Raw genomic sequence first — 27,944 nt, 5'->3', positions numbered from 1 at the left:
AAATAATTAATGTCATTTTAAAATCATGATATACCACTGATATAATGATAAAATAATAGCATGCAGCTACAGGCATGCAGCTACAGGCATGCAGCTACAGGCATGCAGCTACAGGCATGCAGCTTTTCACATGGCACATGCAGCACAGGCAGCAGACAGGAGGGCAGAGGCAGCATGACTTGCTAAAATGTTTGGTCAGAAAAAATTATTGAGGTTATGTCCATATATCATACGTTAAATTGATAACGTAATTATTGTGACAGGCCTAAGCAGCACTGCCTCAATCATGGGGTGATCTATCTCAAAAATTTTATGACATTGTCAGTCCTACAATATGCCTGGAAAGTTTGAAAAAAATCCATCATAGGGGGGCCTCTGGATATCTGGGGCCCGGGTCTCCTCCGTGTCGACTTCATGTCCTGGGTGGGCGGGGCTGTGGCTCCCCACACACACTACTAGACAATTACATGGAGAAACCTTAGGAACACCAGCGCGCTGACACACAGGTGTACACACAGGTGCTCACGGACACATGCTCACGGACACACTCTGTCTTGATCGGCTGTTGTTTCTGGGCATGGGTTGTAATGCTGGTTGTGTGTGCTGTTCAACAACATTTAACGTTTGATGGTTGTTGTGATTAGTACAGATGTTGTATGTTGTCTTTCTCTTTTCAACAGACATGGAAGCAGATTATCTGTTTTGTTTTTTTCTTGTTTTTTTTTTTCTTTTGTTTTTTTTTCTGTTTTCTTTCCATTCCTCTCTCTCCCTCTCTCTCTCTTCCCTCCTTCTCCTTTGTCCCCCCCCTCCCTCTCCTTCTTTTGAGGAAGTAAATAAAAATATAAAATAAAAAAAAAATTTAATTAATAAATAATAATTAAATAATAATAATAATAATAATAATAATAATAAAATAAATAAATAAATAAATAGATACAGATAAAGTAGTCCCCCGCAGAGGGGGGGTGGAGGAGGGAATATAAAAAAAAAATAAAAAAATAAAAAAAAAATGAAAAAAATCCATCAAACAGTTTTTGAGTTATGGTCTTAACAAGTGTCTGTGGTGGTGGACCATTGCTAAAACCATACGTATTCCATGAAGTACAAGAAATGTAATAAACTTAGTAAGTGTCACATCCAGCTCGTACGATCCTCGTGTGTGCCACGCCCCCCTCATTACCTTGTGTTAATTCCTGATTGTGATCACCTGTTGCTTGTTCAGTTCAGCCTGTCTGGTTCATTTAGTCCGTGTCTAAGTCCGTATGCGTGAGATCTGTCATTGAAGTTTCGTGATGTTCGTTGGTGTTAGTCGTCGTCTGCCCCGTGTTCTCTAAAATAAACCCGTTTTGCCTGTGGATTCTAGCCGTCTTGCCTCATCCTTCCCTGCGATCACCACTGATCACAACAGTAAGTGACTGAATGGAACATTCTGGATTTTTTTTTTCCTTAATATTTTTGATCCTTGGTTGGTTGAATCTGTGGATTCATTCCATTCATCCATCTTACAACTGCTTACCCAATACACCCAACACAGACTTATGTGATGCAACCCATCACAGCCAGCAAAGGGCACAAGGCATATGCATGGGAAATATAGAGAGGTCAGTTCCCTTAACTGCATATCTTTTTAGTGTGGGAGGAAATAGGAGTACCATGAGAAAACTCACATGGAAAGAACATGAAAATTCCATACCCACACACACACACACACACACGCACATGTAGGGTATTTCCTTATGGGGACAGCTCATTCATTTCAATGGGAAAAATGCTAAGGCTAACTATGACAACCTTAACCCCTACCCATGGTGTGTATGGTGTGTATACATTATGTCCCCATAAGGATAGGTAAACTCGCTCGCACACACAGACACACACACCCACAGTCCAAGTATTCATAACTTTATGGGTACTCTTCTTTCAACTATGAAACTCGAACCCCTACCCAGCCCTTAACATTAACCATAAGTAACCAAACATAAGTTTTTTGATCACATTCACAGATTTTCATAACATTAAGGTTATCCGTCTGGGGACCAAAACAACTGCCTACAAGGTAAAAATGTACAGGTTTTAATCACATTATGGGGAAATCTGGTCCCTGCAATGTAATTACAAAAACACACACAGGGGGCGTTTTGAATCACCTACCCTAGAGGTTTGAGCCTGCAGTGCTATCCACTGAACCACACTACCACTCATGTGACACTTATTTGGTTGTTAAAATGGTATATAAGTTCCTCTGTGTAACCGTTTCAAGTAAGGTATGGTGTGTATAGTGTGTCTTTTTTATGTGAAACATATGAGTTACGGCAGGGAAGGGAGTCAGGAGCAAGGATTCCACTGTACTGGGGTTTAATCAAGGGAACAATATATAACAAGGGTAGAGCACAGAAAAGCAAGACTAAGGAGCAGCAACTCAAATATAAATGAAGGTCAAAGACAAAACTGAAACTGGCAGCATTACACAAGGTACAGAGGAAGTGGCAGCCTGAATGAGATAACCAAAGCTAAGAAAACAGCAACCAAAAGACAGACACTAAACAAACAGTATAGGCAAGGACAGCGAAGCACGACGGCGCAGCGGAAGGCAACAGAAACAAAGTAACAGCAATACATATTAGGCAAAAGGCACAGAATGCAAGAGATGTAGGGATGTCTAGAGCTCAAATAGGCTGTAATTAGAGTCGCTGTAAGAGAGTGTAAGAGTCGCTGCCAGCTATGACAAATTAGCCCTTAGGTCCAAAGCCAGTAGCAGTGCCAGTATGGAAAGAAAGTTATTTCAGTGCCATTGCTTTTCAACAAATACTGTCCTTCAATTTTTGTATTAAAATGCTCTAGTGATATCTCACAATGAAAATACGCACAATGAAATAAAGAAATACATCTATAAATAAATAAGAAAAAAATATTTCAATTATTTATTGTGTCCTTTTATTTTTAAGTGATTCAATAAAAGGTATTATGTAAAACCAATGAATGTTTTTAATGCTCGTTTTAACCACAAATTCTCAGGGGTGGTGTCTGTCTGCCCCTCCCCTACGTGTCTTGTCCCATTTGACCAGCAGGCATCGCTGGTCACCCTGCTTCCTCACCCTGTCTTGTAGCCCTGGTCCCTAGTGTATTTCCCTGGTCCCCCGGGCTGCCACGTTTCGAGGGGTTGAGTGAGAGACTGTGAAGCTGTCACCCTTCGGTTATGAGTTCAACTCTGGCCAGCGGCCAGTCTCACCCTTTGGTTGATTTATATTTGGTTTTATATTTCTTAAGTGTTTAGTATGGTTTTCCATGTCTGTTATGGTTTATCTTTGTGTTCCTGTTTTGGTTTATTCTGCATCTGTCCTGTTTTATTTTGGTTCTGCTTGCTCCTAGTCTTCCTTAGTGGTAGCCCTCAGTGTTGCCAATGTTTCTTAGTTCCTGTATTTCTTAACTGTATTTATACCACCTGTTGCCTGCTGTCCTACTCCTCTGTTGATTGGCTGATTTTGTAATGTTCCACACCTGCCCTTTGTTCAGAGGTGGCAATTTCAGGTCCAGAAAGTAAAAATCCAGACCATGATTTACTTTCAACCAACCATAAAGAGGCACAGTCACAGAGTACTCAACTGGTTGGTTGAAACAAAATCTTGGTCTGAATTTGTACTTTCTGGACCTGAAATTTTCACCTCTGCCTTTGTTAGCCCTCATTATCTATGCATTTAAGTGATTGCCCTAGTTCTGTACCTTGCTGAGTCATTGCGTTTGTTAGGTAGGTAGATGTTGTGCTTTATACTTGTTTCTGCATATTGTAGCTTGGCTTGTTTTTCTTGTACTGCTCCCTGTGTTGCCTGGGGGGTGTTCCACAAAGCAGGATTTCTTGCTTAGCCGGACAACTTATCAAATGTAAGGTAATCTGACCTAGATGGACTTTATCTTTGTTCACACACATTTAGCCCAGATTACCTTAAATCCAACAAGTTATCTGGCTAAACAAGAAGTCCTTTCTCATGAAACAGGCCCCTAGTTTTCCTGCTATCTATATTTATGTTTGTTTTGAGTTTTTTCCCCCATTTAGTTCTGACCTCTTGTGGTACATTTATTTTGTGTTTTTTTCCCCTTTTGTGTTCAGTTCTGTTTATTAATAAAACACTTTTTGTCTTGGAGTTGCTCCATGGATCTTCACCTATTTTCCATCCACGCCATGCCACACCATAACAACAGACATTATTATCACTGATTTTCTAAAATCCCATTCACTTTTCTTATAGGCTTTATGCCAAGGAAACCGGATGTTCGAAAATGCTGCGAAACCGCCTACAAAATGAGGTCAGACTTGCTCCCTCTATCTCCTTGTTATGTCTGATGATGTAAAACGGTTTCCGAGGCCAAACAGGCCAAGCACCATAGAGTCGGAGCCAGTTACATTCACCATTACTCCTTTATTTAGCAACGCATCATTGAAGGTAAAAATGAGGTTAAATCCCTTCAGTGTTGAGTGTAGCTGTTCTGTCAGGAGGAATTATCGGTACACTTTCAGTTCGGTACATACAATGAAATGAATGAACACACTTCTTGACAGTGGCGGAACCTAAATTCCAGAAAAAAAACATCGTTAATTGCAGTTGTGGGTTTGCTATGGCTAATCCTCGTTACAGTCCATCATAATCAGCAGCTTGAGAATGTTTTGGTTTTCTAATAAATTACACCAACAATGCAGAGAGGGTAGTTAAAACCAGGGTTGTCTGGCTCTTATATCATATTCAAATATATTGCTGAGAACAAGAGAGGACATCACCCAAGTATGCGTACGACCAAATCGGAGCAGAAACTGCCTCTGCATATCAATATCTCCATGGTATTTAAGGAAACTGAGCAGCAGAGAACACAGGATTTAGTTTATTATGATCTTCATGATGTTATTTGACATGATTTGTGATTTTTAAATGTGTTCATATTTTTGCAAATAAGCATACCTTGTTATTCAGAACACATTGTTTACAACATCTCCTAAACAACTTCTCCTAATTGTTTATGCGGTTTTAATAATAAATAATCTCAGAACAAATTCTGTTTTCCCTGCTGTACCGTAATTGCACCCAAGCCCAAAACCCAGCGTTGTACTTGGCCATGAATTTTGTCTACCGTTACATCCCAATACTAAACATGGAAAATTGTAAAAATGGTTATTTATTTTACACAGCCACTTCTTATTGACTTTCTCGTCGCATGGAAAGTGGTAGAAGGAGAATTCTTTAGTTTTTTTTTGTTTCACATCGATTAAAACACTGAGACACAACACTGCGGCATAATGGCTTGTAATTAGGTTGGGCCCGGAAACAGTATTATCAATAATTCAAATGTCATGACTTAACAAGCGGATTTATTAGACCTGCTGTCACATGACTGTAAGTGCAACGACTTGACTGCCATATTGGAGAAGTGAAAGCGATCCTTTTAGCTGAGACACAGATCCTGCTTCAGTGACATAACCTTCTACCAATTAGTGTGTTTACTGATCATTGCATTTTTGTATTGACAGTCATGTGATATTCCCTTCCAAACATACGTTTTTGCAATTTTCAGAATAGGGCTGGGCTGTGTAACCGTCCATCTGGTATGGCGGTCATAATTTCCTGTACTGTATGAATTTTTAAACATAATGCCATATCGTAGCCTAGCTGAAATGATAGCTGTGATTGTGGGTATAATGAAATAAGAATATTCTTCTTTGTGTTTCATTCATTCTATCTCTTTGTGGCCAAACATTTGATATGAAATTACGTAAATTACTAAATAATAAGACTTGTGAAACTTCACAAATAGGCAATAAAAATGCAAGACCATCAAACCTGATTTCTTACATTAGCACATACATTATATTCCAAAATACTTTTTTACAAAATGGCATTCTGTCAAGCTTCATTTTACAAAGTGATATTTCAAGTCTATCGAATGTTTTCCTTCAGCATGCAGAAACACTATAATATTTGAAATTAAGTACTTAAAGCTAATTCACAACTTGCAACATGAAAATTACTACAAAAAATCAAATATTATGTGAACACGCAACTCTTAAAATGAATTCAAATACCTCAACAACAATGGTCCAGACAACTAAATATGCATATGTGCGTTTATATCAATGTGGGCCCATGTTTTGGTTATTTTTCAATACTAATGTCCAGTGATTTCTAAATCATATTCCAGATATAACCTAATAATCATAACTGCATGTGGTGTCATTTATATGATATTTGCAAGGAAAATGTCACTTATATTGTTTTACATACAAACAACAGATGGAGTAACTTCTTCGAGATGGTGTCACTCTGTGATGCTTGGCCTGTAGCTGGAGACTTGTCATGTAAATATACGTCATTGGAATTTGCCCTTTGTATGAAGTGTGTTATGTAAATAAAATTGCCTTGTTTTGAATGCAATTCTTGCAACGCCTAGCATTACAGAACCTTTATGACACAAATCCTTCTCATTCTGTCTTTAAATAAGAAACCAAATATGACAATGTCTACTTCTTAACCTCACTGTCAGGCAAAGGAGCATGCTGTAGATTTAGGACAGGCCGTGAAATTTGGACACGGCAATGACAAGAATGTCTCTATAGTGTGATCTGGTTCCCCTCATTCATACTAAAGAGCTGTTGAAAAGATTCGGATCATTCGCTAACGTAGCATTGAGCTGTACAAAATACCGTGTCTGATGCAGCTGTGCGATTTGAGCTCTCGCTGTTTTTACTTCAGGGTGGTTTCATGTAGCCACAAATGCTCTAGCTACCCATTGTGATGCTAGCACTAACAAAACGTTTGTATATCCTTTCTATATAAAAGTAAATAAGCTACCGTTTGTTATACAGTGTCTGGAAGTAAATGAATCTTTTAAGAGGGGTTAAGTGATCTCTGGTGAAGAGGAAGATATACATTTTTGTTTTAAGCCCTCTTGGAAAGTTTTGTGGATTACCTTTTTATAAATCTGTAGTTTTTGTTTGTAACAGTGAATCACACTCATATTTATTTGGTTGTATTTAGACATAGTATATTTTTTCTGACAAATGTGAATTCTATACCCAATCCTCTTCCTCCAAAGTGCTTAAAAAGAGAAACATTTCAGGTTTGTTTTTCTTAGAATTTGTGCAAGTGGGGAACCCTAAAAGCAGTTATTGCATCCCCAGTGTTAATCCAGTGGTTCCCAACCCCTGGTCCAGTATTCCACCAGCCTGCAGAATTCAGGAAGTCAATAACAAATCTTATAGTCGTGCCTTTTGTATTACGATCTCTGCCGTTCATACGTTCTGACCAACGTCAGCAAAAAAGGGAAATGGCTGAATTTATGCGACCTGGCCCGCCAATCAATCCATCACATTTTACCGCTCTGGTTTTTATAAAGGCGTTGGGAACGTCTATGTAAGCGGATCCTCCTTTGCTGACGCACTTGCATGCACATGGCATGCAGGTCCCTCAGCTGCACAGCTGTAACTGGCAGTTACGCTACCAGGCTCACGCAGTCACCTGTCAAGTTTCCAAGGGCTGGGTCGGAGCAAGCTTTTCATCCCTCCATGAAGGAATTATTACATTTATTATCTGATGCTTTTATCCAAAGCAACGTATGACTGACAAGGCAGGATCAGCCAATTCCTGTTTAAGAAAACTGCTCTAGAGTCTAATGTTGACATCACTCTGCCGCTTGTAAGGTCAGCCAGTGACCTTACAAGCACAGAATTATCATATATTTTTATTTAGCTAAAAACTAGGTAAAACAGTCCCTTGAGCAATTGGGGGTTGAGGGCCTTGTTCAAGAATCCAACAGAGAAAACACTCTACTGACCATGGGATATAAACCAATGACCTTCTGACCTCAGGCAAAGGGTCCTGACCCACTGAAGTACACACAACCTCCCTTTCAATGGTCCCCCTCGTGAAAACACACTCCCCAGTCGAACTAAAAAAAAAAAAATAGGAACACAATGTTTCTTCAGGGAGCGGGTGCTGACTGGTTGAATTTACCGTTTCATAAACAGAGACAGCTGCAAAGAGGGGAAAATGACTGATGATTAAAACTGTCATCAGACAGGGTGGGAGAAGAGCCAAGTGTGAGAACAAGTCTTGATTCGTTCTCATTTAGGGTGTAAGAATTAAGTTGTATTATTTTTGTTGGCAATTAAGTTTGTTGTGGCTTGAGTTCAATGAGGTCAGATATCAGCCTGGATCCACGTTATTTGTGTGATGATGTTTAGGTAGCTGGAGCACAATAGGTTATTGACCTGCGTGAAGTTGGCCCCCCCATATGTTTCAGATTTCAACCAAACTGGTCTCAATCGTATGCGCCGCGTTTGTGCCGCGTTTGTGCCGGATTGTGCCGTTAAAATTTTTGTTTGTGCTGTTTTAGTTTCTGAGATATAAATGTTTGTTTACATGGTGACGTCATCAGCGTGAAGTTGGCCCCCCATTTGCGTCTGATTTCCACCAGCCCGATCGCAATCGTGTGTGCTGAGTTTGTGCTGGTTTGTGCCGTTAAAAGTGTCCTTTGTGCTGCTTTAGTTTCCGAGATATTAATGTTTGTAAGGTTGCCCCCCCCCTCCCATTTTCGTCTGATTTCCACCAGCCCGATCGCAATCGTGTGTGCTGCATTTGTGCTGGTTTGTGCCGTTAAAAGTGTCCTTTGTGCTGCTTCCGTGCAGAGATATGCTTATTTACATAGTCACGTGACTCCGCAGTTAAGTTAGCCCCCCATCTGCCTCCGAACTGGTCTCAATAGTTTGTGAGGTTTAAAAATTGTTTGTATTGTTATTTTTCTGAGTTGTACCTCTTAGTTTATGCCTTTACGTGATCGTCGTATAGTGCTCAGGCTCATGTTTCTTTTGTTAACAGAAGGTGGAGCCTTTGGTGACTCCGCGACAAAGCTGTATAACCCATTATAACAAATACACACACTGATCAGCCATAACATTAAAACCACTGACAGGTGAAGAGAATAACATTGATTATCTCATTTCAGTGGCACCTGTCAAAGGTGACATTATATTTTAGGGATGTGAACAGTCTTGAATTTGATGTATTGGAAGCAGAAAAAATGGGCAAGTCTAAGGGTCTGACTGACTTTGACAAGGGCCAAAATTATGATGGCTAGACGACTGGATGCAAAGATTGTTCAGGAATAGTTTGAGGACCATGAAAAAGAGTTCAAGAGTTCAGTTTCCCAGATCTCAATCCAATTGAGCATTTATGGGATGTGTTGGAGAGACAAATCCGATCCATAGAGGCCCCACCTTGCAATTTTCAGGGCTTAAGGGATCTGTTGTTAACAGATTGGTGCCAGATACCACAGGATACCTTCAGAGGTCTTCAGAGTCCATGCCTTGATGGGTCAGAGCTATTTTGGCAACATAAAAGGGATCTACACAATATTAGACTAGTGGAATTAATGTTATAGCTAATTGGATTATTCTGCATAAACTTATAAAATTATACTTACTAAAATCATAGTGTAACGTACCTTTAATTAAATTTTAGAACTCCCACTATTAAAAAGTAGAGTGAAACTTGTAGGCCAAAACATGTTATTGATTTATTAGCATTATTATACTTAATAAAAATTAAATCATTTAATTTCTCATTTGGATACTTTACTAAAAAAAATCACTGGTAATGCTTTACTGCACCTTCACAATGCCTGCAAAATGAATGTATTGTGCAGGTTCAGTTAATATAAAGCTTTGCCAAAACACCTACCTGCAGTGCACTGAAATATCACAAATAACACAAATATCAAAATCAGAAGAGAGGGAAAAATGCCTTCAACACCGTTAAAGCAACCTCTTCATATATAAAATGTAGTATCAACTTGTGTTTGTAAAACTGAGACACTGATCTGTACAGCATTAAAAAGTCTTATAGCTATATAACACTTTTGTATATATTTTTTCTATATTACACCCTTTGGTTGTAGGTTATGGTATTTCTTAGATGTTTTCAGACAAAACAGTAATTTAAGTACTTATACCCTGAGGCATAAAGACTTGTAACATGAAGACAATTACAGGGCTCTGCTTTTATCATTACATGTTGTATTGTAATCTGTCATTTATTTGAATAGTTTGAATATTTGTCTCGTGTTATAAACCAATGGATGGAATTAGCGTGGCTTATTTTTGGCTACCTTATGGATTATAATTTCTATGTAGGCATATTGGAAAAATGAATAGTTTTAAGTTCATTATCTTTTTAGATTTTGCTTTTTTCCATTTTGTTTTTCCTTTCCATAAATTCAATACTTGGTGAATTAGGCTCAAAATTTAAAAGTTTTCTAATTACTCAAAATGAAAATCTCACTGCTTGAGTGAAGAAATGATTTGTGCGTGTTTGTGTTAAATGTCTGCTTGCCAGGACCCCTTGTTAGAATGAAGGGAGAAACCTTATTGAGTAACAAATGCAGTACTTTTGTTCGAATTTCACGTGTGTTGAGGCCATAAATAAGGGGGTTAAGGATGGGAGGGAAAACCAAAAAGGAGACTCCTATAGATCTCCTCAGAAAGGGTGACACCTCATCAAATCGATGAGACACAACAGTAAACAGAGTAGTGAGCTCAAAGAGAAAAAACACCATTAGATGTGTGACACAAGTCCTGATGGCCTTACTCTTGGTATCGGCACGTTTGTTGAGAAGACAAGTGAGCAGAATATGTATATAGGTGAAGAACATTGCAAACAATGCAATGCTCTGCAACAAAAAGGCAGTGAACAGGCCATAATAGTTATTAATGCTAGTATCCTCACACATCAGTTTCATCAAAGAGGGATTGTTGCAGTACATGTCTGTAATGGCTGACCGGCAGAACCTTAACTTCACAAACAAACAGAAGATAGTTCCAATCACAATAATATCTGTCAGCCACACAGCAGCAATGATCCTGGCCACTTTACCAGAAGACATGATCACACTGTACCTGAACGGACAGCAGATGGCGACATACCTGTCGTATGCCATGGCAGTCAGAATGAGCAAGGTACCACCTCCATACAGGTGCACTAACACTGCCTGGAGGAAACACGCTGGCTGGGAGATGGTGCGATCCTGGGAGAGGAGGCTGGTGATCAGCTGAGGGTAGAAGGCAGTAGCTCCCATGATGTCATTGATGGGCAGGTTGATGAGCAGCAAGAACATGGGCTTGTGCAGCTGCCTGTTTAGGGCGATGGTGAGGATGAGGGTGAGATTAAAGACCAGTATGAGGCAGTAGGTTGCCAGTCCAAGAAGGAACATTGGATAGACGGTTGATGGAGACAAGCCCAGAGGTTCCATGTTCAAGATGGATGTTAGTTTTGATGTGTTGAATTGCATCTGTCCTGTTTTTTGACACAGTTTATACGTCCCCTTAAGCAAAGAGAAAGAACAATAAAATGAACAAATTAACCATTTATTGTAAAGCATATATCAGCACATAAACAGTCATGCTCTCATATGCAACATTTTGTGGGTAAATACACCACTCACCCGTAGTAAAATGGAAATTCTAGAGAAGTGCTTTTTCGATCAGTAAAATACAAGTATTAAGAAGGATCGGTTGGTCTCCTCAATTGATGATGTATTCCAGGTCTGTTAATGTCTTTTGTGTGACACTCCCTAAAACAGATGAAGAACAATTAATGACAATAAGCAAGGAAAATATGACAAAACACATAACTTTATACAAAACACATGTTCTTATGCTCAAAGTTTCACAGCTGAATACATGCCACCTCATTAAAAAGGAAATGTTAGAGAAGGTCCCGTTTCTTCAATCAAAGGTATCTGTTCACAAGATGTGATTTGTCTCCTCACTGCAGAGAACAGTGTCTTTTATTTTATCTCCTCAACAGTGGAATGTCACTCATTAGTCCTTAGAGGGTGTTCAGGTCAATAGAGAACAAGCTACACGCAGTTCTGCATTACTGCTGTACCCATGGATTAAAGGACGTAAACATGGTGTGACGTGATCTTTCTGCTCGGGGGGGTGGGGGGGTGGGGTTGGCTTTTTTTTTTACCGTGCATACAGTTTATTCAGCTCACAATTCTGTAATTTGCTGACTAATGCAACTCTTTCTTAAAATTTTTGTTCTATGCCTGTTGCAAGGACAACTATAAATCTACCATAGTTGATCTGCTGTTAAAATATGCACACTGTCATCACATGGATGCATGTCATTTTTGTGTCTTTCCAAACCATTCCGAGGTCATGCTGCCATCACACCCACCTTAACAACTGCTACTTGCTTCTGTTGCATCACACGGATTTGGGCAGATCAATAAGTTGCATCATTCTCAGACACACTTAAGACACCAGACAGGTTACAAACAAAGGCCATTTTCTTCCCAAACTCCTCCTCACATCCCATGCACCGTCCCCTTAAAACATGACGTGTTGTCAGTGCACGTACACAATACCTTGTTTGTCTATAATTTTCCTGTCTGCCTCAAAAGTGCTCCTTTGATATGCCTAGTAATAATTATAGTAACAATGCATGAAAAATGTAATACTTTGTTAAAGAGAGAAGATACCAGCTGCCCTCACTATCCTCTGACCCAGAATCATTTGGGAATGCAGCAGAATTGTTCTCTGCAATTACAAGGTTACTTGTCTAGTTCTGCAGCCGGAGGATGACCATTTATTAACCTCCAGCATTGTCAACCTAACAAATGAGAACAGGCTTGGATTAGTCAATGAAAAACATTTAAAAACCCACACTAGGTTTTTCTATGTCACTACTGACAAATATCTAAAATACATAGCATTAAACAACAAAGAAACAGGAATGCAAGGTCACTATGCACAGCCAGGGGTATTTGTCTTGACCTCAGATGCCTGTTAAAAACGCACATGGCGTGACTTCTGGATGCCAGACTCCTTGTTGCATTGTTGTCATAGTCTGCCTTTGTCTTTCCTGTCATCTTCCACTTTGGCTCCTAATCACTCACATCAGTCCCTCTTCTGGTCCTCGTTATAATAATAATTGATACTTCATTGATCCGCATTGGGGAAATTCTCTGTTATGCCTCCCCTGACTTACTCTCTGTAAGTGAGAACAAGCTGGCTGCGAAGGGCCTTGCTCAAGAAACTGCAGATGTGCTAAGGTCGGGCCTGAACCAGCCATCATCTGGTCAGAGGCCCAGACGCTTAGCCCACTGAGCCCCATGTGCCCCAACTTTTTCCCTCTATACAAGTACCCACCTGTGCGATTGTCTCGTTAGCTGCCGCTCTGCAGCTAGTGCCTGACTTGCCTGCTGCCGCCAAGCAAACAGCTTCTTTCCTACCTGCTGCTGCTCTGGCGTGAGCTTCAGCCTCGTCTGTTGTTGCTGCACTAACAGCATCAGACCCTTCCACTGCCTCTCTACCTCCAGCATCAGACCCATCCGCTGCTGCCCCACTACCAGCGTCTGACTCTGCTGCTGCGTTGTCCACTCCAGGTCCTGAGGAGGCTGCGTCACTTGCTCCAGGTGCCTAGGAAGCTTCGTCCGTGTCTCATCCCATCTGTGTTTATATTCTTAGGTGTATAAGAGGCCTCTTCTCCAGTACCTGTCTTCGAGGCTGCTCTGTTGCCAGCGTCTGATTCGTCCACTGCCGCTCTGCCATCAGTGTCCTCCTCTTTGGCTGCCATATCAAAAACATGTAACTCCTCAGCAGAGGCCTCACTTGAGTCCAAAGTTCTACGCCCAGAGTGAGTCTCGCCAGAGTCCCAAACTCCAGGCCCCAAGGTGGTCTCATTGACTGAGTCTCCAGCACCCAGTCCAGAGGAGGTTGCTTCTCCAACTCCTGCTCCACTAGCCTTTTCTTCAGCACCTACCACACCAGTCACTTGTCCAGTGCCTGGTAAACCAGCACCAGAATCCCCTGGCACCCCACTGAATTCCTGGCTGATCTGCCAGCCCCTGGCTTCCTGGGTCTCCTGTCGTCTTGTCCATGGTTCTTGACTCCCTGGTCTCCGAGCCTCCAGTGCCAGACTGACCAGCGCCTGTCCTGCCTGCTGCCACTTTGCCAGCTCTGGGGTCTCCAGAGCCCAGGTCCCTAGTTTCTGTTGTCCCACTTGCTTTGCCAGAGCCTGGTTCTCTGGCTGGCTTGCCAGAACTCAGTTACCCTGCAGCATCTCCAGAACCTGGTTTCCCGCAGTATTTCCGGACCCTGGTACCCTGGCCTCTTCGTCAGCACCTATCTCACCAACAGCTACCTTGGACACATAACCCTGCTCAAGTCCCACATCACCCGGTCCAGGGGCAGCCAGCAGCCTCGGGGATGGTGTCAGAGAGGATAGAGAAGGCTCTCTGTACCCAAGGGAACTCGTCAGAGACCCAGACCTCGTTCATGGTTCCCTCCAGCTCCCTTTGGTCCAGCTCATCCACATCTGCTAGTCCTTTAAAGGACGCAAAGGTACCAGTATCATCTACTCCATCCACCTCCTACCGTCCACACTTGTTTGACCCACAGTGGCACGCACTCTCTGGCCTTCGTTTGCTTCCTGAGCGTCTGTGGACAATCTTTTGGTTCTGCACCCCCTTCTTTTGTTCCAGGGTTTATGTCTCGATATCCCTTCATACCTCTTTCCTTCCCTTACCCGTGTCAATCTTACGTTCTCCATGTCTCCAATCACTTCCCCTAGTGGAATCCCCGTGGTTCGTTCTCCCTGGTTCCCTATCAGTACTCTGTACTGTCCCAGTCCTCTGGTCCTGTCCTCTGTTATGTTCCCTTTTCTGTCTGCCCTGTCATGGTGTCTTATGTTCCACTGATCGGTTCTGTTTCCCCTATGGGTCGAAGTCTTGTCCTTGTCTTTCCAGTTTCCTCGGTTGTGTTAATGTCTTGCGGTCCTGGTTCCGTGTGTCACCTAACTGCATGGCTTTGGACTGTGGGCAGAGCAGCCAGAGGAGACCCATTTAACATGGGGAGAACAGGAAACCCCAGCAAGTGTGAAGCAACAGTCCGACACATCATCATGTTGTTCTGGTTTAATCAAGTGAAGGAACTAATTTTTTGTACAGTGTTCTGATTATAACATCTTCCAAATATGTCAGTGTAGACACCATATGTATACCTTGTTAAAATAAATTGAAAATCTAAATATTAAAGTGCAAGTCAAATATTTACTTCCCAGGACACCTCAAAATTACTGTGCTCCTAATCTCATTTGTGTTGACACCCTATATTAGAGGATTAAGGATGGGAGGGAACGTAAAATCTGTGACCCGAGTGATTTCTTCAGAAAAGGTGACACACTGGTGAGTCGCTGTGGGATGACAGAGAATAAGGCAGGCAGCTCATAGAGAATAAAAACCAGGAAATGTCTGGCTCTTAGCATCGACGTATTTATTTACACAAACGGTCATATGAGTATGTGGGAAAAACGTGGCAAACAGCTCTATTCCCTGCTAGAAAAAGGCACTGAACAGCTATAATAGTTATTGACACTTAGGTCCTCACACATCAGTTTCATCAAAGAGGGATTGTTGCAGTACATGTCTGTAATGGCTGACCGGCAGAACCTTAACTTCACAAACAAACAGAAGATAGTTCCAATCACAATAATATCTGTCAGCCACACAGCAGCAATGATCCTGGCCACTTTACCAGAAGACATGATCACACTGTACCTGAACGGACAGCAGAGGGCGACATACCTGTCGTATGCCATGGCAGTCAGAATGAGCAAGGTACCACCTCCATACAGGTGCACTAACAGTGCCTGGAGGAAACACGCTGGCTGGGAGATGGTGCCATCCTGGGAGAGGAGGCTGGTGATCAGCTGAGGGTAGAAGGCAGTGGCTCCCATGACATCATAGATGGGCAGGTTGATGAGCAGCAAGAACATGGGCTTGTGCAGCTGCCTGTTGAGGGCGATGGTGAGGATGAGGGTGAGATTGAAGACCAGTATCAGGCAGTAGGTTGCTAGTCCAAGAAGGAACATTGGATAGACAGGAGACAAGCCCAGAGGTTCCATGGTCAAGAAGAACGGTAGTTTTGGCCCATTAAACTGCATCTGTCCAGATATATTTCAGTTCTGCTAATGCCTTGCTGAAACAGAGACAAAGAATAATAAATGATAAGCAAGAAAACTTTTATCATAATATATAATATGACAATCTTCACATTATTCTACACAAAACATGTTTCACTGCTGAATACATCACCCACTCTTAATAAAAAGGAAATATTAGAAAAGATTCCATTCCTTCCATCAAATGCAAGATGCGTCTACACTCAGTGTCTCCTCACTGCAGAGGACAGTGTCTTTTATTTCATCTCCTCAGCAGTGGAGTGTCACTCACTGGTCTTAGAGGGTGCTCAGGTAAACAGAGAACAAGCTACACGCAGTCCTGCATTACTGCCGTACCCAGTGTTGTTTACTCAGCTCACAGTTGTGTAATTGTCTGAATCTTGGCACTATGTGTTTGCTGAAGTTATTTCTCTATACCTGTTGTACAGAACTGTATCGTCACCATAGCTGGCCTGCAGGCACATGAATGGAAGTCATACAAAAGCCTGACTCTTTCATCACAGTAATTCTCCACAACAGACCATTTCAAAGTCATGCTGTCATCATATTCACCTTGATTATTTACATCAGACTTTGTTAGCAGATAGTTTTCTTTACAACAATCTACATTTTAATTAGCTACCCCTGAAGCCATCAAGGATCAAGGGCCTCATTCAGGGGCTCGATGGTGAAACCACTCCACCAACCCAGGGATTTGAACTGGCAACCTTCCCATCACAGGGACTGCATCCTAACCCACTGAGCCCCACAACGCATCCACATTACCTGTGCTCTAAACTGCAGCTCTGGAATAAATTAAGAGACCACAATATATATTTTAAGAATCTGCATTCTTAAATTCTGGTCCAATCCTGGTTCTGCTGGCAGAAGGCTGAGCTGTGAGGCAGGTTGCTTTCAGGCTCAAAGTTTCTAAGACAGCAGCACATAAAAACAAGGTGAAGCAGGAGACACTGGCAATGACTAAAACCAGCCAGGTAGAGGGCAGAAGCAACTTTCTAATGCCAGAGATGATTGTTAACTTATCCGGCAGTGCCTCATGAATCGGAGGATGACCTCAAGTGACCTTCAAAAATAATGGGAAACATTAAGTGGTGTGAAGTGCACTGCTAGGACAGTCAGGACTGCTAGGACTCATAAGCCGGGCTTTGCATTCACACCAAAAGGAACAGCGGCGCTGGGCTGATATATCTGGGCTGGGGCTCATTCTTCCAGCCCCAAAAGACTGCTGGGCCAGAATTAAGAGTGTGTGACGTCAGGAGACGGAGTTAGAGTCGTCAGAGCGGAAATGCGGAGTGAATTGGAGAAGACAGGGGTTATCAGAATAACAGAGCAAGTTGCAAACAAGATTTTTTTTAATGAAAGAGTTGAAAAGAGAGCTAAATAAAAATGGTGCTGGCTGTCCTAAAAACAAATATCATGGACTTGGTGTTTGGAAGCAGACCTGCTAACCAGGTGACTGGAGCATTGATCTCCGCGACCAGTTTGGAGGAAACAGGTAAGTTGTTATTGTTGTGTTTGCTTGTAATGTGACTATGAACTTTAATTATGTTTGGTGAATGTCGGATGCCTTCCAAGGATCCGTCAAACAAAATAGCATGTCGTTAAACACTTGGTTGTGTTTTGCCTGTTGGACGTGTGTTGTGACTAGGGTCGCTTCATTTTTAAATATTTTTGTATAGCCAACCTGTTATTTTTTTTGTAACGACTGTAGGATCACACATGCACATATCACAGAGCTTAAATTCCAGGTGTTCTGAGACAAGGCCTAGCCTGGTACGAGAGGGACACGTTGCAGGCTGACCTTCCTTCACTGGGTGAGACACTGAGAGATCTGGAGGGATCTTGCATCGAGCCTCTGCTCAAGGAGTCAGACAAGTTGATTCAGGAATCTTAAAGAGATGGAACTTGGTCAGCTGCCAAGAGAGCAGTTCTGGGCACATCTTGTCCTGAGAGGGGAGAGGTGACTGGGGCTTATCCCAGGCAGCATAGGGCAAAAGGCAGAGGCACAGCCTGGGGGGGACGCCAGTCCATTGCAGAGCACACACACTCACACTGTAGGCATCATAAAGACAAGCGAACGGCATGTCTTTGGGCTGTAGAAGAAAACCAGAACATCCAGAGGGGACATCTGTGACATGCAGAGAACATATCAACCCCACATACAGGGGCAGAGACGAGATTCAAACCCCACCCCTGCAGGCATGAGGCAGCAGTGCTGGGGGACATACATCTCAAACTCATGACCTTTAATGTGTATGTTTGTTTCCAGAATAAATGGACAGGGAGTTTTTATAAACCTTTGAATGTCTCATAATGCGAGAATTTAACTTTGACTGCAATGCAATGAAAATGTAATAAAGTTATTAGTGAAATTTGAGGGGAAGTAGGTTAAAAAAGAGGCCAAATTATAGATTATACAGTCCGGATGTATACTGAAGGATATTTCAGTATATTTATAGTGTTTCTCATAGAGAAAGCATTAATATTTTACCATTGGTTCAGACAATATTGTATAAAGAATTGTTCTATAATATTTTATATACATTTCATATACACTCTTGCCATATTTATTCAGGTTTATTCGCATTTTATAAATATGTATTTTTGAAAATCATTTCTGAAAGTTGTCAGCACAGCATTCATCACCTTAATTTTACTGAAATACAACTGTAATAGATTCACTTTATTACAAAATGTATAACTTAAAAAAGTCCCCTAAACCCCTTCACATAAACACAATTCATATATAAATAATAAAATCAATATCAATTTTTCAAACATTTACTTGTCATGCCTCAGCTGTGGAAATGTAGGAGATTTTTTTCATTACTTTTGTTCGAATTTCACGTGTGCTGAGGCCATATATAAGGGGGTTAAGGATGGGAGGAAAAACCAAAAATGAAACTCCGAAAGATCTCCTCAGAAAAGCCGACACCTCATTGAATCGATGCGACACAATAGTAAACAAGGTGGTGAGCCCATAAAGGACAAAGACCACTAAATGTGTGGCACAAGTCCTGATGGCCTTACTCTTGGCATCAGCACGTTTGTTGACAAGACAGGTAAGCAGAATCTGAACATAAGTGACCATCACTACAAATAATGACACACTCTGAATTAAAACAGCAAGAAATAAACCGTAGTAGTTATTAATGCTTGCATCCTCACAGACCAGTTTCATCAAAGAAGGGTTGTTGCAGTACATGTCTGTGATGGCTGACCGGCAGAACCTGAATCGTGCAAGCAGGATGAAAAGAGTTCCAATCGTGGCAAAGTTATAAAGCCATGCAACAGTGATAAGCTTTGCCACAAGATTCAGGGACATGATTGCACTGTACCTCAGAGGAAGGCAGATGGCGACATACCTGTCATATGCCATAATAGTCAGAATGAGCAAGGTACCACCTCCATACAGGTGCACTATCACTGCCTGGAGGAAACACGCTGGCTGGGAGATGGTGCGATCCTGGGAGAGGATGCTGTCAATCAACTGAGGGTAGAAGGCAGTGGCTCCCATGATGTCATTGATGGGCAGGTTGATGAGCAGCAAGAACATGGGTTTGTGCAGCTGCCTGTTGAGGGCGATGGTGAGGATGAGGGTGAGATTGAAGACCAGTATGAGGCAGTAGGTTGCCAGTCCAAGAAGGAACATTGGATAGACTGCTGATGGAGACAAGCCCAGAGGTTCCATGGAGATGATGGAAGGAATCTTTGATTCGTTGAATTGCATCTCTCTGTTTTATTTAAGAGTTGTTGATGTAGTGTAAATGATTACCCCTGTTGCAAAGAAGATCAATAAAATTAACGTATTAATTATGCCGTAACATATCATAAAAGCAGACATAAACACTCATGCTTTCGTAAGCCACATTTGGTGATTAATACATTACCTAGTTATAATAACACAAAAAATTTAGAGAGGCTCCCTCTGTTTGTTCAGTCAGTTACACATGTCCACAAGATCTGATTCATCTCCTAAGTTTAGATGATGATGCAGTGTCTTATATTTCATCTCATCAACAGTAGAGCGTCACTCGTTGATCCTAAGAGGGCACTTGAGCCAATAGAGAACTGACATGTTCCTGTTCCTAGTTACACGCCAATCTGCTATATTCCAGGGAGAAAAGATGAAAATCTAGTGTAGCATCATCTTTGTTCTCGGTGGAGGCTTGTTTTGCAGTGTAGTTTATATAACTGGCGCTTCTGTAATTGTTACTTTTGCACCTCAGTGTTTCATGAAGTTTCCTGAAGCAAGAATAGCCACTTCTCCAATGTAAAGGCAATCTGCTGTTACATGCTGTTTGCTGTTCAGCCGTCACATGGATGCAGGCCACAGAAGAGCAGGGCTCTAACATCTCTTTATGTGCTTATCATAGCCACCAATACCACGACTACCATTACTTGCTTATGTAATATTTCTCAGGTTCAGGCATATCAAAATTAGGGCTGTCACTATTGAATATATTAATAATCGAGTAGCCTAATTTGACAATTAATTGAGTAATCGTTAATATATAATATATTGTGGCACTTTGCAGATCCAGGCATCGCAGTGGCAGAAGAAGCGAGACAATTTCAAACAGGTTCAAAAACACAGGTTCTTTTATTGTAGCCCTTACAAAGACTAAACATAGACACCAGCCACTACACCAACACATATAACAGGGAAATACAGGAAAGTCAGACGCCAGATGGTAAGGCCCACACACGGTTACACAATTGCTAGACAGTCACCAGGATCACATAAGATTCACACCGGAAATGACATGCAACTTGCAAGCGTGCCAGGAAATACTATGTGGAGCCATTTGAGGATGCACTGTATGTGTTCAGAGCGCTTCAGAAGGACGGGGGGGGGGGGGGGGGTGCTTCCTTTACTGCAGCTCTCTCCACTCATCTTGGCGGCCCTGGTCTGGGCTTCTGGCCAAAACCATGCCTGGTGGAGCAGACCTGCAGAATGATGTTGTGGAGAGCCCACTTCAGCAATACCAGCGGGACCACTGCTGGTGTCCCACTTCTGACACTGGCAGACCCAGGCGTTGCAGTGGCAGGAACGATACAAGACGGTTTCAAGGACTAAACACAGACACTAACCACTAGACCGACACATATAACAGGGAAACATTGGACGGTAAGGCACACACATGATGGGTAGTTATGCAATGGATAGAGACACGCAAGGATTGGACAGGATTAACCATAACACAGGCAAAGGCACACAAGACAACTGGGAACACAACAAGTATCTGTAATAACACAAACACAGCGGCTATTTACATGGCTCACAAGCATGCCAGGAAATGCTTGAGGAGAAGACTCTGAAATGTCTTGGGGGCCTTGGATGGGGCGAAATTGCCATATGTGGCTAATCTGGGGAAACTAAGAGGTTGATAACAGGCAATAGAGAGGGTAGATGAGGGGGTTCAGTGGCCCAGGGCTCACAGCCTGGGAGGCTATAGAGGAGTGTGATCTCATTCCGGTATGAAGCTACCTGTCCTTATGCAGTGCCACCTTCCTTCCTTTTTGCACCAGCTGCACCTGGCATACCACCTTCCCCATCCTCTCCAATACGCTGCATGGCCCCATCCACTGGCACTCCAGCTTGGAACAGCAGCTATTCTTCCTCCTGGGGCTATATACCTGGACTAGCTCTTCAGGTGCCCCCCCCCCCCACTCCTCAGGTCATAATTTCACTTCTACCTCATGCCAGCTTTCATTAGCTGAGCCCTGGCAGAAGCATGAGCCGACTCAATGCTGTCTTGCAACTGTCTGGCATAATCATGACCAGGTGGGAGAGTAGGTATGTCCGGTTAATAGCCAAATGCGAACTCAGCCGGAGTTTGGAGCTCTTGCCCCACTATGAGTAGAGTAGGCGTGTATTGTGTTGAGTCCTGCACCGTCGACCTATAGGCCAAGAGCACAACAGAGGGGTAAATAAATATTTAAACCTTTTTATTTGCCATTTGCACAACTGTGTTGGAATTGTTCTCTTTGCCTACCTCATCTTACTCTCTACAGCCAACATGTGGCACCTCTGGAGCTGGGGGTTAAGGGGTTTGCTCAAGGGCTAACAGACACACACAGGCGCAGAGACTTAGTTTGCTGAGTCACTCACCACCCTTGCATGTCACAGTCATGCTGATGGTCTGCTGTCATCATAGCTAACTAGCGTACTGTTTGAACATTCCACCGACCCATTACTTTGTGGGTGTAACAGTGCTGTGTGGATCATCTCTGCCACACCAAATGTACCAAGCAGACCCTGTGCCAGAGCATCAGTTACCATGTCTGTCTGGCAGAGCATACATGTCTGGTTGCTTGGTAAACTAATCCATTACTGTGAGGACATAGCGGTTGCCTCTCTCAATGCGGGGGAAGGGATCCATAATGTCCACCGCTACTCTCTCCATAGGGGCCCCCACAGGATGTTGTTGGAGCTGAGCCCATGACTGATCAGGCAGACCCTTATAGGCTGTGTAGACTTCACAGTGAAAACAAAAGTCCACCACATCCTTCAGCCCCTTCCCCAGCACTGTATCACAGGCTGAAGATCATCATCTTGCCATTGCTGAGCTCTCCACTCCACCAGTTCAGAGACCTGGAGCATTTGGCATGACAGCTGTGCCGCTCCAGGATGCCCCATGAACAAGGAGATCATCCAGATATGCTCAAATGTAGCAGGCGCATTGCACAGACCAAAGCAGAGAACCTTAAACTGCCAGAGTCCCCTGGTAGTACAGAGAACAGTGGCACCTGCTAATACCCACTTCGGAGGTCTAACAAAACTCAGCCACCAGCTCCAGATTCTTATCAACCCAAGAAAGCTTCAACCACTGTCTGCCTCCTAGTCTGACAGAGCATAAGCCTTTGGCTTCATTATGGCAATGTTAGACAGAAGTATGTCAGTAATCGACTAAGGGTTCTGATGCAGAAAGAGGCGGGCAAAAAAGGGTATTCATTAACACTTTTACTGTAACTGGGATGCAAAAATAATTCAATCTGCTCAATTTTTGCTCCACTGTTTCAATCACTTTTCACCTAAGTTAGCACTAGTGGACAGTTCATACCTACAAAACAGTGAAGGAAATGAAGCAGTGTTTGTTCTACCTCCGGTGACTGAAAGAGTTCTGATTGAGTCCCTGCATCCTCAGGTCATTTTACAACTGTGCCATTCAGAGCATCCTACCCAAATACTCCACCAGGGGCACCTTAATGCATGGACTAAGACAGGCTGAAGCCCAGGGGCCTCCGCTAAAAATGGACCTCAACTGAGCTTGTTTTACCCCTCTCCCCCAGACATACTGTACACTGCAATCGTCATACACTGCATCCAACAGAAGTAATTGCTCTGTTATTCTTCATTGTATTTCTTTTATTCATCTGTTTCTAATTTGGAAACTATCATTACTACTGTAAGTTATATATTTATCACTTATGTATTCTAGTCATATTTTGCACTTTTTGTCACTGTTTTTCACTCTACCTGTACTATACCAAGTGTCAAGTGACATGATACTGTACATAAATTGATTTGTTTTGTGGCTGAGTGTGAACCAGCAAGGATAAGAATCAGCACCTCCGAATACAGGCAGCATAGGGAACAAGACAGGGGCACATGCTGGATGGGATGTCAGTCCAGCGCCAAGCAAACACCCTCACACACTTTGGGTAACCTAGAGACAGCTGCACAGCACGACTTAGGACTGTGGAAGAAAAGCAAACCCAGAACATACAAGTTACACAAACTCCGCCTTACACCGGCAGAGATGGGATTCAAACCCAGGCATGAGGCTGCAGTGCTGGAGACATACATCTCCAAATGAAGACCTTTAATCGGTATGTTTGTCACAAGAATCGAAAACAGGTGTAAATACAAACATTTTACTTTATCATTGCAATTCAGTTAAAGTGTAAAACAACTCACAATTATCAGTGTAATTTGGAAAGAAATTAATGGGTTCATTATACATTTACCTGCAATGATGTATACTGACAGCTTTCAGTATGCTAATGGTGTTTCTCATAGAGAAAGTAGAGATATTTTACATTTTGCATCATACAATTTTCTATAAAGAATTGTTCCTAAATGTTGTATATAATACATTATTACCTAGAACACAATTGCATGAATATTCTATTTTTATGTACATTTTATAAATATGTATTTTTGAAAAATATTTCTGAAAGTTGTCACCACAACAATCATCACCACATTCTTCTTAACCTGTAACTGTAATGAAGATTAACTTTATCTACCAAACATCTTGTATGACTTTAAAATATAACACCCAGATCCATTCAGATAAACATATTCATACTGAAATCTAGCTACAAATAATGAAAAAACAGTGTACACTCTTGTGCAAATTAATTGAAACAAGTCACACAGACATGCATGTAATGTCCTGGGACCTGCTGGTTTGCACAACCAACAGGGCAGAGAGGATGCTGAGTGGATGGACAAAGGAGGCACTGTGCCCACAGACTGGCAGGCCTGCTCAGGGGGGTTAGAGCTGCGTGGATGGACAAAGGAGGCACTGCGCTCACATACTGGCAGGCCTGCTCAGGGGGGTTAGAGCTGCGTGGATGGACAAAGGAGGCACTGTGCCCACAGACTGGCAGGCCTGCTCAGGTGGGGTTAGAGCTGCGTGGATGGACAAAGGAGGCACTGTGCCCACAGACTGGCAGGCCTGCTCAGGGGGGTTAGAGCTGGGTGGATGGACAGAGGAGGCATTGTGCCCACAGACTGGCAGGCCTGCTCAGGTGGGTTAGAGCTGCGTGGATGGACAGAGGAGGCACTCTGCCCACAGACTGGCAGGCCTGCTCAGGGGGGTTAGAGCTGGGTGGATGGACAGAGGAGGCACTGTGCCCACAGACTGGCAGGCCTGCTCAGGTGGGTTAGAGCTGCGTGGATGGACAGAGGAGGCACTGTGCCCACATACTGTAATGGCAGGCCTGCTCAGGTGGGGTTAGAGCTGAGTGGATGGACAGAGGAGGCACTGCGCTCACATACTGGCAGGCCTGCTCAGGTGGGGTTAGGGCTGAGTGGATGGACAGAGGAGGCACTGTGCCCACAGACTGGCAGGCCTGCTCAGGTGGGGTTAGGGCTGAGTGGATGGACAGAGGAGGCTCTGTGCCCACAGACTGGCAGGCCTGCTCAGGTGGGGTTAGGGCTGAGTGGATGGACAGAGGAGGCACTGCGCTCACAGACTGGCAGGCCTGCTCAGGTGGGGTTAGGGCTGGGTGGTATGACTGTGCTTCAGTCGTCCATGAATGTATCAAGTGAATCCTCCGGGGTTCAGGTGCCCCCCCCCCCCCCCCCATGTTGTCATGGGGTTTCCTCCGGGTTCTCTGGTTTCCCCCCACAGTCCAAAAACATGTTAAGGTTAATTGGAATCACCAAATTCCCCACAGGCATGAATGGTGTGTGTGGCCTGTGATGGATTGGTGCCCCATCCTGGGTTATTCCCATACAATTTTTATCAATCCACTGGATCCTAAATCCAGACCCAAAGGCAATAAGTATGAATTAATGTGACAGTGACGCTCATCTTAACTGTGGACAGTCTGTCTGCATATAGACGTGACAACTTGCTTCAATTAATTAGCAAAAGTGTGTACTTATGAAACATTTACTTGTCTCTGTGGGAGTAAAATAGATCCTTTTTTTCTTATATAATTAATTACTTTCATTCGAATTTCACTTGTGCTGAGGCCATATATAAGGGGGTTAAGGATGGGAGGAAAAACCAAAAATGAAACTCCGAAAGATTTCCTCAGAAAAGCCGACACCTCATTGAATCTATGTGACACAATAGTAAACAAGGTGGTGAGCTCATAAAGGACAAAGACCACTAAATGTGTGGCACAAGTCCTGATGGCCTTACTCTTGGCATCAGCACGTTTGTTGACAAGACAAGTAAGCAGAATCTGAACATATGTGACCATCACTGCAAACAGTGATACACTCTGAGTTAAAACAGCAAAGGATAAACCATAGTAGTTATTAATGCTTACATCCTCACAGACCAGTTTCATCAAAGAAGGATTGTTACAGTACATGTCTGTGATGGCTGACCGGCAGAACCTGAATCGTGCAAGCAGGATGAAAACAATTCCAATCATGGCAAAGTTATAAAGCCATGCAACAGTGATAAGCTTTGCCACAAGATTCAGGGACATGATTGCATTGTACCTCAGAGGAAGGCAGATGGCGACATACCTGTCATATGCCATAATAGTCAGAATGAGCAAGGTACCACCTCCATACAGGTGCACTAACAGTGCCTGGAGGAAACACGCTGGCTGGGAGATGGTGCGATCCTGGGACAGGATGCTGGTGATCAGCTGAGGGTAGAAGGCAGTGGCTCCCATGATGTCATTGATGGGCAGGTTGATGAGCAGCAAGAACATGGGCTTGTGCAGCTGCCTGTTTAGGGCGATGGTGAGGATGAGGGTGAGATTAAAGACCAGTATGAGGCAGTAGGTTGCCAGTCCAAGAAGGAACATTGGATAGACTGCTGATGGAGACAAGCCCAGAGGTTCCATGGAGATGATGGAAGGAATCTTTGATTCGTTGAATTGCATCTCTCTGTTTTATTTAAGAGTTGTTGATGTAGTGTAAATGATTACCCCTGTTGCAAAGAAGATCAATAAAATTAACGTATTAATCATGCCGTAACATATCATAAAAGCAGACATAAACACTCATGCTTTCGTAAGCCACATTTGGTGATTAATACATTACCTAGTTATAATAACACAAAAAATTTAGAGAGGCTCCCTCTGTTTGTTCAGTCAGTTACACATGTCCACAAGGTCTGTTTCATCTCCTAAGTTTAGATGATGATGCAGTGTCTTATATTTCATCTCATCAACAGTAGAGCGTCACTCGTTGATCCTAAGAGGGCACTTGAGCCAATAGAGAACTGACGTGTTCCTGTTCCTAGTTACACGCCAATCTGCTATATTCCAGGGAGAAAAGATGAAAATCTAGTGTAGCATCATCTTTGTTCTCGGTGGAGGCTTGTTTTGCAGTATAGTTTATATAACTGGCGCTTCTGTAATTGTTACTTTTGCACCTCAGTGTTTCATGAAGTTTCCTGAAGCAAGAATAGCCACTTCTCCAATGTAAAGGCAATCTGCTGTTATATGCTGTTTGCTGTTCTGCCGTCACATGGATGCAGGCCACAGAAGAGCAGGGCTCTAACATCTCTTTATGTGCTTATCATAGCCACCAAAACCACAACTAGCATTAATTGCTTGTGTCATGTTTCTTTCTCAGATTTATGCATATCAAAATTAGAGCTGTCACTAACACTTGATTATATTAATAATGGCGTAGTCTAATAATTAATTTAACAATTAATTGAGTAATCATTAATATATAAGATATTGTGACACTTGGCAGGCCCAGGCATCACAGCAGCAAGAACGAGGCAAGGCAAGGCAGTTTCAGACAAGACAGGCTCTTTTATTGTAGCCCTTACAAAGACTAAACACAATCATCGACCACTACACCAACATACATAACAGGGAAAGCAAAGACATCTGACACTAGATGGTAAGACCCACACATTGTGGGTAGTTATACGATGGCTAGACACTCACCGGGATCACGCAAGATTCACACATGACACAGGAAAGGGCACGCAACTTGCAAGCATACCAGGAAATGCTCATGGGTTCCGCTATGTGAAGCCATCTCGCTGGCGTTACACTGCCCCCCTCTCAGAGGTTGACCATCTCTGCGACCACCACCCCTAGTCCCCACCTCAGCTTTGAAATACGTCCCAGAGGTCTGGTAGCAACTGCCAGTGCTCCCTCTCTGGTGACAGCGGAAGCTGCCCGCTCATGAATACTGGCAAGGCTTAGGAGACTGGGAGGCTGTTGGATGCTAGGCTACTGGCAGGCACTAGGAGTGCAGGTCCCAGGATCCAG

The 27,944-nt window shown here is 42.9% G+C and overlaps 3 protein-coding genes across 4 annotated transcripts; all 3 read right to left on the bottom strand.

The window, feature by feature from the left end:
* Window positions 1-9,351: 9,351 nt before the first annotated feature.
* Window positions 9,352-11,914, bottom strand: LOC140579508 (olfactory receptor 10J4-like). Of its 2 annotated transcripts, XM_072702126.1 has the most exons (3): window positions 11,724-11,914; window positions 11,479-11,607; window positions 9,352-11,358 (listed from the first exon to the last, which is right to left on the bottom strand). In XM_072702126.1, exon 3 carries the CDS (start codon window positions 11,323-11,325, stop codon window positions 10,294-10,296), a length of 1,032 nt encoding a protein of 343 aa, XP_072558227.1. In that variant the 5' UTR covers window positions 11,326-11,358; window positions 11,479-11,607; window positions 11,724-11,914; the 3' UTR covers window positions 9,352-10,293. The 2 variants fall into 2 exon arrangements, with proteins under 2 accessions (XP_072558227.1, XP_072558228.1); XM_072702127.1 differs by lacking the exon at window positions 11,724-11,914 and having other exon boundaries at window positions 11,479-11,707.
* A 2,824-nt stretch (window positions 11,915-14,738) lies between these two features.
* LOC111852178 (olfactory receptor 4D1-like) lies at window positions 14,739-16,157 on the bottom strand. Its single transcript, XM_072702128.1, has 3 exons — window positions 16,142-16,157; window positions 15,628-16,021; window positions 14,739-14,856 (listed from the first exon to the last, which is right to left on the bottom strand). The coding sequence occupies exons 2-3, from the start codon at window positions 15,984-15,986 to the stop codon at window positions 14,838-14,840; spliced, it is 378 nt and encodes a 125-aa protein (XP_072558229.1). The 5' UTR covers window positions 15,987-16,021; window positions 16,142-16,157; the 3' UTR covers window positions 14,739-14,837.
* A 2,635-nt stretch (window positions 16,158-18,792) lies between these two features.
* On the bottom strand, window positions 18,793-19,734 carry LOC140579718 (olfactory receptor 52R1-like). The gene has a single exon (XM_072702391.1). The coding sequence runs from the start codon at window positions 19,732-19,734 to the stop codon at window positions 18,793-18,795; it is 942 nt and encodes a 313-aa protein (XP_072558492.1).
* Window positions 19,735-27,944: the final 8,210 nt, after the last annotated feature.

Source organism: Paramormyrops kingsleyae, chromosome 18 (genome assembly GCF_048594095.1).
Source record: "Paramormyrops kingsleyae isolate MSU_618 chromosome 18, PKINGS_0.4, whole genome shotgun sequence".
NCBI lineage: Eukaryota > Metazoa > Chordata > Actinopteri > Osteoglossiformes > Mormyridae > Paramormyrops > Paramormyrops kingsleyae.
This window is presented reverse-complemented; position numbering and strand designations above follow the sequence as displayed.